Source organism: Bicyclus anynana, chromosome 4, assembly GCF_947172395.1.
Source record: "Bicyclus anynana chromosome 4, ilBicAnyn1.1, whole genome shotgun sequence".
NCBI lineage: Eukaryota > Metazoa > Arthropoda > Insecta > Lepidoptera > Nymphalidae > Bicyclus > Bicyclus anynana.
In genome coordinates this window covers 10,752,355-10,767,058 of record NC_069086.1, presented here as the reverse complement: position 1 = coordinate 10,767,058, position 14,704 = coordinate 10,752,355, and the positions used below count along the sequence as shown (strand labels likewise).

Genomic DNA, 14,704 nt, shown 5'->3' with positions numbered 1-14,704 from the left:
TTATAATGTTAGTATAGAAGTATAGATATAAAGATCCTTGAAATGAAACAACGTACAAGAAAATTTTTATAACTGACGCCTATTGGATTGGCTGCACGAGCTCTTTTTCATTACTCATTTATTTTAACCTGTACAAGTAAAAAAAGAATAGATATAAATAAAACCAACGTATGATGCAGTAAAAATGTATTTTCACAACAAGCATAACCACAATAAATATATGTATAACACTATAACAAGCATTTTAAAACTTTAACTTCACATCAATACAATATTTCTTTTATCATACAGTAATTGTTTGTCTTTTCTGACACATTGATGGTCTATTGGACGTTGGTTAACACTTAATGCTGCCACTACACGACAAGCCATCACTGGCACATCAAATGGTAGGCAACAGTGGCGAAGGATGGAATTTTGAGAAAGGTAAGCCGTCCCAAAGAAAAAGAGATTCATACAGCTTGATACTAACATCGGTTTCTCATACATCCAGCGTATAATCATTATTATCATCGTATATTCATAGTTCTCTGCGTGTGTGAAGTCTGCCAATACGCATTAGGCCAGCGTGGTGGACTATTGCCCTGACCCCTCTCATTCTCAGAGGAGACTCGAGCTCAGCAGTGAGCCGAATATGGGTTGATAACGATGGTTTTTTAAAAGGTAACCCGGATGGAATCGGCCTGTATGGACATTTCGCCGCTGGTAGGCAAGGCAATGCTATGCTATGGTTTTAACTTGTAACGTATTGACACAATGGCAACTTTCAGTGTACATTAGTTGTTGGAACAAAATAGATGCTATCATCGTTCCATCTATTTATTTAGAGTTTTCTTTATCAATTGCCTTCATAGTGTATAATAAATAATCTTTTTTTACATAAATATGGAACCGACTTCAAAGATGTATTTCAGTCATTTGGATTTTAACACAAAATTACTAAACCGATTTTCATAGAAATTAAATGGGACCAATCTGTAAGTATACTCTTTGAAAAAAAAAAGAATTTTTAAAATTGGTTAGTAAATGACGAAGTTAGGACAAACAATAAAAAAACATGCGTGTCGAATGAGACCTACCTACTTTTTTGAAGTCGACCATCACAACAGGTATAACTGTATAAGTCAATTTTCATCTCAAACACTCGAACAGTGAGCTACTTGTAGAAGTGTAGGTATCGCCATCACTGGCCCACTATCCATTGATATGCGGCAGAAAAACTGACAAAAATGCCATATCGCACGCACCATAAGCCATCAAACGCCACTACCCCCTCTACATGAAGGCCCACCAGGAATAGTCCATCGTGTAGGCAGTGGCGTGCACAAGGTTTTTAGCTAGGGTATGCATTATACGTACAAATTGTACAGAACGGAAAATCTCTTCTCTAATACACGGTCATATTGAGCCTTCAAGGTAGGCAGTGCATTTTAACATCTATGAAGTGCACGCCACTGCGTGTAGGAGCAGCATAACATGTTTAATACACCACATGGTCAATCTTACAATATAATGTCAAGATAATTATGGAAAATTGTAATATAGCTAAATATTCAACCTGGCTCATAAACACATTCACACATTGTTCGTGTGTGTTGTCTATGAATGAACGCAAGTGCGACGTCACGTGCTATTATGACAAGTAACCCTTAGCTGCTATCTTACCTGAGCCTGTAGCCATGTGAAACGTCGATTTCTACAAATGATAACGCTTTGAAAACTAACAAAATATATGGGAATGACAGATCCGATCGACAACTTGATCACGTGACCTGCAGGCTTATTCACTATCCGGTGCTTGCTGGTGGATATCACACAATAGGTTAATGCCATTTGGTCAATTGATTTGATGTTTATTTTAATAGGTTGACAATAAAGACAAACATAGTGAATAGGCCAGCTGTAGATAGAGAGAATGTCAATCCCATACATTTTTTAAATTTTCGAAGCCTTTGTAAAAAAAGAATCGACGTACCACATTCAGGCCCTGCCCCTGTAGTCAAGTGGCACGTCGATTCTCTTTCTACGATAGCAAACGCTTCAAAAACTAGAAAAATGTATGGAAATTACATTTAGAATCGACAGGTCACGTGATCAAGATCTGTCATTCTCATACATTTTTCTAGTTTTCGAAGCGTTTGCGATCGTAGAAAGAGAATCATATTGCTACTTAGCTAGTCTAACATGGAAGCGGGCTTACTTGGACGAGGTACAAGTTAATTCTATACGGTTGCCTGCGACGGATTTTACGCGGCACCATGCTAAAAGGCTAACGCCCGAAATTAATAATCATTAACCTAATCCGTTTTTTCTTATCTAAGATTGATATATCAATCCATTTCTTACATAAAGCATTCCAATAAGCTATCCTGTGATAGAGTTTGCTATCTTAAAAATCAATCTATCTTTGGAAGGACGGATCACAAATTAGAGATTAGATTAGAGATAGGCCTCTGTGTGAAAATGACAATTTTTGCGTGTCAATGACCTATCCGTCCATTTTGATGGTACGATCTGAAAATCGAATCCAGGACTTCAGAATTGAAAGCCACATCACCACCAACTGCGCCAGACGTCAAATCAACGTGCATCACTTCATAGACACCACAAGTGTAAACTACAGAATACAGTGAGTAAATATGTTGATATGCCAGGTAAAAATAGTTTACATATAAGTATAGCTTGGCAAATTCGTTCGTAACACTCCCGTTGGTCTGCGGGAGCCGGTAGGGGTGTAGCGCAGTCCTTTCACCCCCGTCGCCCGCATGTCATGGGAGTGTCATCAACAAACTTGCCAAGCTATAGATAAGTACTAACGAATCGTGTAACAATGATTTCGTTTAAACTTGTAAAAATTAATGCTTGAGTAAGAACAAACAGCAGGTGCGACAGAACAAATACATAAGAACAAAATATAACAAATTAAGGATGTTTTTGAACCCTTCAAAAAACAGTAGAAGGTAATTATTATACTTTTTTTTTTATAAAAAATCAGAACAGAACGATTATCAGAACGATAAAAATTCATTGAATTTGCAATGACTAGAATTATATAATTAGAAAAAAAATTCGCTTTGTGCAGATAATAAATAACAAAATAAAAATTCGACATTTTTCTGAGAAACTTCAAATATACCAATATTTTCTTAACTTCTAACATATTTATAATGTATCAAGTAGATTAAAAACAATCACAGTAATTTTATTATAGTGAATATAAAACAAGTCATATAGGTTAATATTTTAGGGGAAAGAGTAATTTGCAACATAAATCTAATACAATTGATTATTATCATTGTATATATTTTAATAAAAGTATATGTATAGTATTACTTAATAACGAAGGTATAATATATATTTATTATCCGCATATAAAATAGCTGAATAAGCTTAATAAGTAGACATAGAGATTTCGAAATTAAGTGGAACTTTATTATTATTATTTATACTTATAACAAACAGGACAAATCGAATATAATTTAGTTCACGTTCAGTAAATTTAATTCACGTGACTATTTTTTTCGTATTCCTGACTTGCTCTCAGGAATACGAAAATCATGCGGGAGGATTTCACACAGCCAGTCTGCCATCTTGGGGAGGCGGCCATATTGGATTCGTAATGACGTTTCTTAGCTAGTCATGTATTGTCATCAGAAGTCAGAGCGTGTGCAAAATTTCATCTTATTCGAAGACCGGGAAGTGGGTCAAATTAAGATTCCAAGATTTTCTTACTTAAATAGTTACAAGTGAAGCTTAAAACATTACAAACATTAAGAGGCTTTCATCCATTCATGCTACTCCGAAGCTAATAAACGGATTTTCATAAGGTTTCATAAAAACTTAGAATGGAGCAACATGCACAGCATGTTCTTTGACCATTATGAGAATTATAGGAAATTTTTTGACTGTGTTAATATAGACGTTTGGTATATTTTATAGTTTCAAAGGGCGACAGAATACTAGGTATTTAAATTTTATACTTCTTTATGCAAAATAAAGACATAACAAAATTTAGGATAACTTTGTTGGCTTTATATTGCAAACAAATTGCTCTCTTCTTTTTCTCAAAAAACAAAAAGAAAAACAGTTTATACAAAAATGCCAGCTTTCGCTCATTTTGTATCAGATGAACTTGACGTGTAACTTAAAACTCAATTGACACTAAATATTAAGGTTAACTTCATGACCCAACTGCAAACTGATTAGGTTGAAATTTAAAATAGAGATAGATTTTATCCTGGATCAACACATACGTTACTTTTATCCTAAAAAATTCAACGGCTCCCGTGGCACTTCTGAAAAACAGAATATTATGCGGAGTTGTGTCCGCTAAAGTCCGGCCGCTCGAAGATTGCGTTTCTGACACCTGTCAATGTCACCTTTTTATATTAATTAATCTATATATATAAATTAATCCATGTATCCCTTGGTCACGCCATCATGCGTGAACGGCTGGACCGATTTCACTATTTTTTTTGACGTGTTTGTTATTGTCAGGAGAAGGTTCTTATGACAGAAAAAATAGGGTAGGGGTAGTTAAAATTTTACATCGAGTTTCACGCTAACAAAGTCACGTGTGTCCTCTAGTTGTTAATAATTTTAGTACAAAATTAATACATTTATTGTAAGTTGGCATCATTATTCTAATGTTTATGTTATTACTCGTTATTAAGGTTAATAAAAGATTTTTAAATATCTCATAGACTTAGACAACATTATCTCTCTCATTGACAGGCGTCAGAAGCGCAATCTCTAAGCGGTCAGACTTTAATATTATATAACAATAATTGTTATTTTTATTAGTTATTACCAAATGTCCGTTATTTGCGTTTCTTCACATAATGTAACCAAGATGGTTTAGTATTCACTAAATGCTATCATATTCTTCATAATTAAACTCCACATTAACTGACGGTGCAAGTAAATCTTTTTGTGGATTCCGCTTATCGCCTTTAGACTTTTTGTGCTTGCTCTTTTTCTCCGCCCGATCTGATTTGTCGCTATAATCTCCCTTGTCTTTATCCTTTGATTTTTTCTTTTTGTGTTTCTTTTCCATCTATAATGCGGAGAAATATATAATTTAAACTTAACAAAATGCGAGTGAATGTATGAGAATTTTGTTGCCTGAATTTATAATTATTATAATTATTTAGAATACAAACGCGGTGGATTTAATGACGGAGGTCCTGGGTTCGATCCCCGGCTGGGCCGATTGAGATTTTCTTAATTGGTCCAGGTCTAGCTGGTGGGAGGCTTCGGCCGTGGCTAGTTACCACACTACCGACAAAGACGTACCGCCAAGCGATTTAGCGTTGCGGTACGATGTCGTGTAGAAACCGAAAGGAGTGTGGATTTTCATCCTCCTCCTAACAAGTTGGCCCGCTTCCATCTTAGATTACATCATCACTTACCATCACTTACCATCTGGTGAGATTGTAGTCGAGCTAACTTGTAAATAATAAAAAAATAAAAATAAATGTTCGGTGGTTGGTTGCAGAGAACATGGCTAAACTAACTTTTTGCTACTAGACCTTGGGGCCTAGCTAGTAAATAATTCATAGACAATAAATGGATTGAAATATTATAGACTTCTGAGCACTACTTGTACACCTACCATAAGTTGTTAATGGGGAATGCGATAATATAATATGTAATTTCCGACAAAATATGACTAATTTAAAAATATGTTCAACAAACCTTCGTATCAGGTTCTTTATTATTGTCAGGATCTTCACCACCTGTTGCAAGAAAGAAACTTATTAAATATATTCCATTGTAGTTAGTTAAATAACTGACTGATTTACTGGTATAGCAACACTCAGCCACATGATACATAAAGTCTGGCCGCTCAGTACTGAACTGCGCTGTTTCAAGGTTATGCCAATGTTTGTCTTTGTACTAATGAGACAAAATAACGAGGCAATTGTATTTGAAGGAAATAAAAAATAAATGTATTTTTTAACTATTTTTGAATATACAAATCTACAAATTTACTTTAATTCTTTCGAGATAATATTAATTCTCTCCCAAGAAATGCAACACTAATATGGGTAATAATGCCGATTGATGACGTTTTCGATGCAGTAGTCGATTTGAAGTTTGCTGTCAATTATCATGTCATAGTTGCTGTATGGGCGCCATGTTGGGTTTTATTTTTATTTACAGAAAAACCCGCTTAAGACGATCACGCTTAAAACGATTTCTCGCATAATTCGCCATTTTACACCAGTCCCTATAACGTGAGACATGTTTTCATACATTTACTAACACTTAATACGATTCGTCATCTCAGAACACCATACAGGTCCTTAAACAAGGACAAGACTAATACATGATATCTTAAAGAACTGAAAGACCCTAACAGCAAACGACCCTTGACATGATGCGAAGAAAATTTTGAATTTTCAAAATTTTTGAAGGCATACTGAAAGTAAGTAAAATTTAATTGAAAATTTCGTAATTGCTAATGCATCAAAATATTTTTGTCATACCAGAATAAGTGATTACTTTAAGTAGCATAATAAGGTAGTATTTACACAATACACTAATATTTTTTATAAATATGTATGTGTATATTAGTTGTTATATTTTTCACTATCCCCCACCCATATCCCGTATAATACGCTTTCCCATCTAAGACGCGTTATTAGTTGGGTCCCTGCGAAATCGTATTAAACGGGTTCTACTGTATTTCTTTTTATTTAGTTCACTTATTCACTTATTTAAATTTTAATAAAATCCTTGTATTTTTTAAATTTTAATGATACGGGGTACAAGAGTGGACCAACTCCTTTATATTTATTTTACCTTCAGGGGATCTTCTTACACTGGAATCTCCAGCCCAAAGTGGATAAGCAGAATGCATGTGAATATTTTGATCGCTGTGAAGCATTGAGAGACTGTCGCTACTTTCTTCATGCTCTTTATTTATTGTAGCTTGGTTTGAGAACATGTTGGACAATGGGTCATCTTTGTTTGATATTGCAATTTCTGCACCCACTGCTTCGGCAGGTCTAAAAGGTGGGCTGTTATCCAATTCTAGGTCATCTTCGTCTATTATCACTTTAGGATTCAAGGTTGTATTATCCTCATCGCTACAAAAAATAATAATTAGGTTTAGTAAGTAGACATTGAAAAATTGCGCCGATAACTCCTAAATGTGTAAGGATTGGTTTCAGATAATTTGTTTCAGAAATATAGAATTTAAATAATTTTATTACAACCAAAATACACCTTTATGTTATGAACCAATTCGAACTTTAGAGCAATCTAAAAAATAAAAACATGTTTCTTTGAAAATCCAAATAAAGACTTCAAAAACTTTTCTATAACATATACTTATATAACTTTTCTATAATATACATTACGAATGCTATGCATTAAAAATAAGCAGAGGTTGCTTGGATGGCTTGATGGGTCAACTGTTTTACTAATTTTTTAAAATTTCATGTATTGAAAATTAATAAATGTACTGTACCTATCAGACTCATAATTTATCTCCTGGTGGGTATGAGCAATAGGTCCGAGGTCTTCCAAGAAGCTGCTGTCCAGAGTGCCCGCGTAGAATTCGTCCAACGCGCCCGTTGAACCGGCCACGGACATATTAGCACCCGATGGTGTGGATGGTATGCTATAAATTAAGTTGTGTTATATTATAAAACAAAGGATGATGATGATCATGACGATGACGATGACGATGACGATGATGATGATGATGATGATGTTGATGATGATGATGATGATGATGATGATGATGATGACTTTTGCTCCGGGTCACAAATCTGTGCAGACTCTGCCAAGAGTCATTCTGTCAAATTGCCCAGCTCTAATACATATACGACCCGGAGGAGGTAAAACACATGCCAGCCAGGAAACATAATGTAATAAAAAATAAAGGACATGTCCCATTCTGTATGGAGGCTGGGCCTTTATTCCGAGTGTCAACTGAACAGAATAAAATATTTTTATCTTAAATGAACGTAAAATATAAGGCTTTAAAACCTACAATAAAAAATTTTGGAACCCACATTTATTTTTAATTAATTATATAAACAGTAATTTTTTCATTAGCTGGCAACATTAATAAACACTTTTTATCATGGCAACATTTCTCGTAACTCACACCCTGACAGATTGTCAGTGATCTTCACGTAGTCACGTTCGTATAAGGTGTTTTTAAAGCAATATAAGGAATTGTTTTGTTTCATGCTTCTCTGTCTACGATTTAATGTTTCTTTTTAACTTGGTGTCATAATGACATTTGACAATATTACTTAACATTGACAGCTTACACCGGATATGAATTTAATTACACTCATTTTTATTGGCTATTCTGAAAACTTTTACTGTATTGTCTATGTTTAATTTGTAGAAAATTATTTTCTTAACAGCAATTTGTATCTTCTATCCGTAAAAAAAATATCGACCTACTTAAAAATTATAAATAATAAAGGCCCAATTTTTGACATGTCCTTCAAACCTGACTACGTAAAAAAGTGGTCTAAAAAGGACGAAACAAGAATATATTTCAGATAGAAATCGATAAATTCATTGGTACAAAATGGCCAAGGTAGAGCTGTGGTCGTTCCCATTATACCTAGCGTGTACTAATGTTTAATGGAGGTGTTATTTTATTATATGGTTGCATAATCACCATGGCTCTACCATGATCATTTTTGTACCTCCTTTTCTTTCCTTTGTTCTTTTTTCTGACTTCGCCGTAGTCGGGTAAAAAGAATAAAGATGCACTAAACAAATACCTGTCTTGAAGGTGTTTGGATGGGGTCATCTCCATGCTTACTGGCGGTTTAGTCTTTATCAAATCTGGGCTCACATATTGAGTCTGTTTCACTTGTGTATGATCTGCGCTTTGAGGTTTGACGGCACTGGGGTTCAGAGACTGTGCCAACTGTAAAAAAAGATAGTTTATTTTTCTTCATTCTTTACAAGTTAGCACTTGAGTGCAATCTCACCTAGTAGGTAAGTGATGACGCAATCGAAGATAGAAGCGGGCTAACTTGTTAGGAGGAGGATGAAACTCTACACCACTTTCAGTTTTAACACGACATCGTAACGGAACGGTAGATCGCTTAGCGGTACGTCTTGTCTTTGCCGGCAGGGTGGTAACTATAGCCACGGCCACACCAGCCAGACCTGGACCAATTAAGAAAACCTCAATTGACCCAGCCGGGGATTGTACCCAGGACCTCCGTCTTGTAAATCCACCGCGCATACATCACTGCACTACGGAGGCCGCCAAGATAGTAGCCTATGTGGAAACTCTAAAATTGAGCAATGTTTTACAAATGGAATCCTGAGGTATTGAAATGTAAGCACTTCACTGGTCTAAAGAGGCAGTACTGATACTCACAAGTGGATTAACGTTAGGCGGTATGATGGGTTTTCCCGCGCCGAGTACAATGCTAGGGGATCGTTCGGGTAGGCGCGGCTCCGGCTCGGCGCTCTGTCGCCGCTTGTTTGCCAGTCGGTCCACGAACAGGTTGTAGTGGGACTCCTCCGAATTCTGACATATGAATGAGAGTATAAATAACTTTGAAAATAATGTATAAATAGTTATTTATGTAAATAAAGGTGCAAAACTTTTTAATAGAAATGGGACTCTCTCTGTAGCGTAGCGTGCTTTGGTGGGAACCTGTATCAAAATTTGTTGGGACCCAGAGAAAAGATTTCTCACAAAAGAAACAAACATGCTCGCTTTAAATAAATATGACAGTGAGAGTGACTTAACCTATAGGATGCTTCTATTTGGGCGCTTGGGCGAAAACAAGATTTTTTCATTTATAGTATTTTGTCATCTCTGAAATGAAACTCTACAGGCAATTTTTCATATGATTTTTTCCTGGAAGAACCAGATCAATTAAGATTGTGGATTAGGTACATTTTACAAATTTTTGCTTTCACATGTAAGGGGCCCTGGTAATCTGGGGGCCCCGTATCATAGATACAGTGGTAGCTACGCCCCTCTCTCTGACAGAGACGCATATCAGTGTCGCCGATTGATTGAAAAAGCAGATCAATGGGAATATGCAAAGAGAAAGAAGTTATGTAAATAAAGTTCTGTTTGAATGAGACTAAGCCCTATTTAATAATAAATAGTAATCAATGAACCTGGATCCAAATATCCATCTAATATTTAAAATGTAAGCCTGTCTGTTTGTCTTTTACTTAAACCACTGAACATATTTTGATTAATTTTAGTATAGACAAATTGGGTCTTTGAATTAGAAATAGATTACTTTTTTCGCGCAAATGTACCTAGATGTAGATAGGACCTAATAACCGTTGGTTGTGGCAAATACAACTGTTATCTGGTATGATGATGGCTCCACCTAGTTGGACCTATTTACAACTTACTACATCTAGTTTTAGCTATAATTTTGTTTTAGTTACAAAGTAAGTTGCTGGCTGCTTTGGCTAACTAAAACTTTTGCTTGTAACATATTATGTAACTACATATTAGGAACATCTTTTTGTAAGTATAGTATATCAACTAGTGTCAGAAACTAAAATAGACTTATGATAATAAAGGGGTAATTAGGGGGTACATATTCAAAATAGACCTTCAATATATAATGTAAAGTATGTGTTCGATAGAAGATCCATTAAAGAGTATAAAATAATACCTCACAGGTATATTTTATTATAGTATAGCACACACTATAATAATTGCCTACAAAAATAAATGAAATAGTGAAGGACTCTAGATAAGAAATTCAATGTAAAAATCAAAACTATTGTAGTTCTACTAGCGTTAATTACCTGAAACTCATCAAGTTCAGTTTCAATCTCCTCCATATCCTTTTGATTTCTTTGCAACTGTTCCAGTAAACTACTTTTTTGTAGTCTTAAGAATGGAACACTGAGGAATTTATGTAGTAATCTCAAACCAAAACCATTTCTCATTGAAGACTCTGCATAGCGAATTGGCGCAGTCCTTAAATATTAAAATCAGGTTATACTATTTTATTATTAACTATAACTAGCTATAAAACTATAGCTAGCTATAACTAGCCGACGCCCCGTTGTTTCACCCGCGTAGTTTCAGTTTCCGTGAGAATACTGGGATAAAATATAGCCTGTGACACTCATAAATAACGTGGCTTTCTAGTGGTAAAATAATTTTAAAAACTGGTTCAGTACATCCAGAGATTACCCCTACAATACCACAAACTTTGCCTCTATAATATGCTTAAAACACCTAAAATAAATTGATGAAAATGAAATCCTTTATCAGATTTTAATTAAATAAATAAATAATATATAAAAATCTGTTAAAATAAAAACCCAAAGTATTAAATAAGATGGAGTTTGTCATTGATTGAGAGTTGAGACAGTATAAGTCTATAGACACACTCACAGAATGTTGGGCGTCGAAACCTCAGCAATGGAATTATCAGTTGTTGTTTTTAGTCGGCATAACATACCAAACACGCTGGGCACTGGTGTTTTTAACTATGAGCACCAAAGTAACATAACGTAACGAATCGCATGTTTCACTTACTATGCAAATGTCTTTTAGCTAAATCAAATGCACAAAAGTAGGTTTGATGTAATGACAAAGTTGATGAAATTTTTACTGCTGTCATTTCAGGGGCAATTGGAAAAAGATCACTAGCATATTCAATGAAATTTTGGCGTGGCACTTTCCAGAGACGTTGGGGTCCCAAGGTGCTGGAATGGCGACCTCGCACTACAAAGCGACTGACGACATCAAGCGAGTCGCAAGGGATTCGCTGGTTATAGTCGGCTCAGTATCGTTGTTTGGAAGTCCCTACAAAAGGCCTATGTCCTGCAGTGGATGTCCATCGGCTGATATGATGATGATGACGTTCCACAGGTGTGTCACTACAATACTGTTATATGTTTTAAAAAGATGTACATACCTTGTAGTCTTGGCATGATACAAGGCCTGTTCAATGTGATGAGGATGCACTTGTCTGTGATGCTGCATGTCACAGTGATTGCCAAGTATCACCACTGGTAGGTCCGCTGGGATACGACTCAACTCTTTCACTACGTACTCAAAAGTCCTACAAATAAAATAAATATCAAAATCATGATTATAATATATTCCATTTTCCTGGCTTCTTACAGTATATCGATGCAAATAAGACATTTGTATCTGATTTTTTCTATTGATTAAATAAGTTTAAACCTTCATTGCAATAAAGAATGTGATATTTCATTGTTAGTGATGTGCTGTAAAAAGTAAGTATGATTTAACATAAATAAAAAAAACATAACTTAACCGTTGAGCTATTGAGGCTCTAATAATTTTACACCACAGCTATTTCATTAAAAAATAACCAGAGACTATTAAATGATTTAATTATGATAATATAACCAATTAATTTAATTACTAACCAAGGCTTAGTTATATCCAGCATTAGAATAACACCACTAGCATTCTTATACACATCTAAAAACGTTGCATCTAGCACAGGGGTGTCATATTCTTCCTCAGGCACTGTTGGTGTAGACTGATTCTCTAGTTTTAAGCCAAGGGGAGGTTTCTTTTTTGTGCGACCTTTATCAACTACCTCCCATACTTCTACCTGAAATAAATTACAATTTAACTTTAAGTAACAATCACTAACTTAAATCACTAACGTAAATAATACAAATCACTGATCTTTACTAAAAATCCTATATTCATGGTTTTTATTTATTATATTTTATTATAAACATTTAAAAGACATTTTTCTTAAATAATAATAAAAATTACTTATGCAACGCCTCATGTCGTACTGACTCAAGAATGTATTCGTTTTTAAATTTATAGTTGGAATGGTTACATCCCTGCTGTGTTCTGTATGCTTTATCTCCCTAGTATTCTTTAACCTGTGTACTATGTTAAGTAAATGTTCTCTGAACTATTCAGCAATAGATTGTAACATATGGTGATAATTTTTCGTTTGTTACAAAGCAATGAAATAGTTGCAACTGGCACTCCGCACTTAACTAGGTTAGCTACTTTGTGATATTTATCAATGAATAAGTTTCCCTATGCCATTATTATATGGATGCATTTAAGAGACACATTTTAAGATCTATTTACAAAAGAAATATTATTTACTCCTAAAATATTCATTTTAAACACAATATGTTCCTTGGACACATTTAATTAATTTTCCATAATGAATATAAGCCCTAGAGTTATGGGATCCTGATTATTTTATTGATATTCAAATGGGAATGGAGATAGCTTGGGTGAATCCAGAGTCTGTTAGTCTATACAAATATTATAAAGTTTGTTGTATTGCAGGGGGTAAACTCTGGATCTACTGTACTAATTTTGACAACATGCCAACTAAGCGTTATTTCTGATGTGGCCTAATGGCCTATGTATCATAGCATCAGTCATTTGTTGGTCTCTGAACACAACAGTTTGGTTCCACAGGTTGCTTAGCACATAATTAACTTTAACTCTGTTTTGTAATTCTATCTTGTATTGATATTCAATATACAATGCCTTAACTTCAAGACTTTATTTTATCCAAATCCTTGGCATTAGCAAGCAATAGATATATAGCTAACTAGCGGACGCCCACAATGTTGTCCGCCCTTAGACCTTTTTTTATCCAGCCCTATCTTAAAATCTGTTCTTAGCGGATACCTACTGACTATAGATTACCTCCCTGCCAAATTTAGCCTTTGTATGTCAAGTGGTTTTGGAGATTTCGTGATGAATGACCTTTTGCTTCTATATATTAAGATAAAGACTTTTCTATGTAATATATTATCAGTCAAGTTCTTCATAATATGCTAAACATTATCATTATTTGTGAGTGTCATAGGCTATATTTTATCCCTATATTCTCACGGGAATGGGAACTACGCATGTGAAACTTCGGGGAGGCGCCTAGCCTTACATAAAAGAATTGCTTTGACCAGCACTTAGATAGTAATGTCTAATAACTTACTTTGACAATGAAATCTGTGTTTTTATATGCCCAATGTATTGGTGCAACTTGTATTTGTTCAGTAGGGACATACTCTTCAGTAAATGCACCTCCTTGTAAACGCTGTAAGAGACAGGACTTGCCAACATTTCTGTCTCCTTTAATTAATATTTTCACTAAAAGAAAACAAAACTGCTTGTTAAATCTACGAAGAAGATTATATCCAAGATACTTATTATTTATACAGTTTATATAGAAAGTTATCTGAATTTAAATACGAGTTATTTACTATTAAAATGTACGCCTCTAGAAAACTTTTTCTGCAAAGAAGACGACATTGGCATTGGAGCTGTGCATCGTTCATCTCCACTCCTTGTTAGTTTTTTCAACGCGGAAAACATTTTATTGATTTGCTGTTAAAAGTAGAAAAGCAAACAAGGCTAATTATGAAAAGTAGAGGAGGTTCAGAAATTAAAAACACTATACACATTCACAACAGCTTGTCAAACAAAACACTAGTGACCATAGAGTACATTGAATATAGCTAGTGACGTAAAAAAAAGATGAGAAACACACGTCCACAGATAGTAAAAAGATTGACATGACAAATGACGACTTCGACTTCATGAAGGGAGATTGAGAAAAAAATATATTCTTCTAGAATATATTTTTTTAATTACGCTCATAGCTCTGAGTTCTAGTTTCTTCAGTCAAAAGAAATATTACTATGAATTTAAATCCAAGGTTCCATTTTTATTACTTTTATTGTTTTGCGCATTTTA

At 34.6% G+C, this 14,704-nt stretch overlaps 1 protein-coding gene across 1 annotated transcript; it reads right to left on the bottom strand.

Annotated features, from left to right (window-relative positions):
• Positions 1-171: 171 nt before the first annotated feature.
• On the bottom strand, positions 172-14,430 carry LOC112043344 (rab-like protein 6). The gene is made up of 11 exons (XM_052881262.1): positions 14,212-14,430; positions 13,944-14,098; positions 12,385-12,575; positions 11,904-12,050; positions 10,780-10,954; positions 9,371-9,523; positions 8,760-8,908; positions 7,478-7,630; positions 6,808-7,094; positions 5,698-5,738; positions 172-5,056 (listed from the first exon to the last, which is right to left on the bottom strand). The coding sequence occupies exons 1-11, from the start codon at positions 14,321-14,323 to the stop codon at positions 4,868-4,870; spliced, it is 1,752 nt and encodes a 583-aa protein (XP_052737222.1). The 5' UTR covers positions 14,324-14,430; the 3' UTR covers positions 172-4,867.
• Positions 14,431-14,704: the final 274 nt, after the last annotated feature.

Bases quoted from the DNA above. Each gene is read 5' to 3' on its own strand.
- LOC112043344 (XM_052881262.1), bottom strand. From the start codon at position 14,323: ATGTTTTCCGCGTTGAAAAAACTAACAAGGAGTGGAGATGAACGATGC. The intron at 8,909-9,370 runs GTGAGTATCAGT...CTTTTTTTACAG, and splicing joins CGCCTAACGTTAATCCACTT to TTGGCACAGTCTCTGAACCC. The intron at 7,631-8,759 runs GTATTTGTTTAG...CTTAATTTATAG, and splicing joins TCCAAACACCTTCAAGACAG to CATACCATCCACACCATCGG.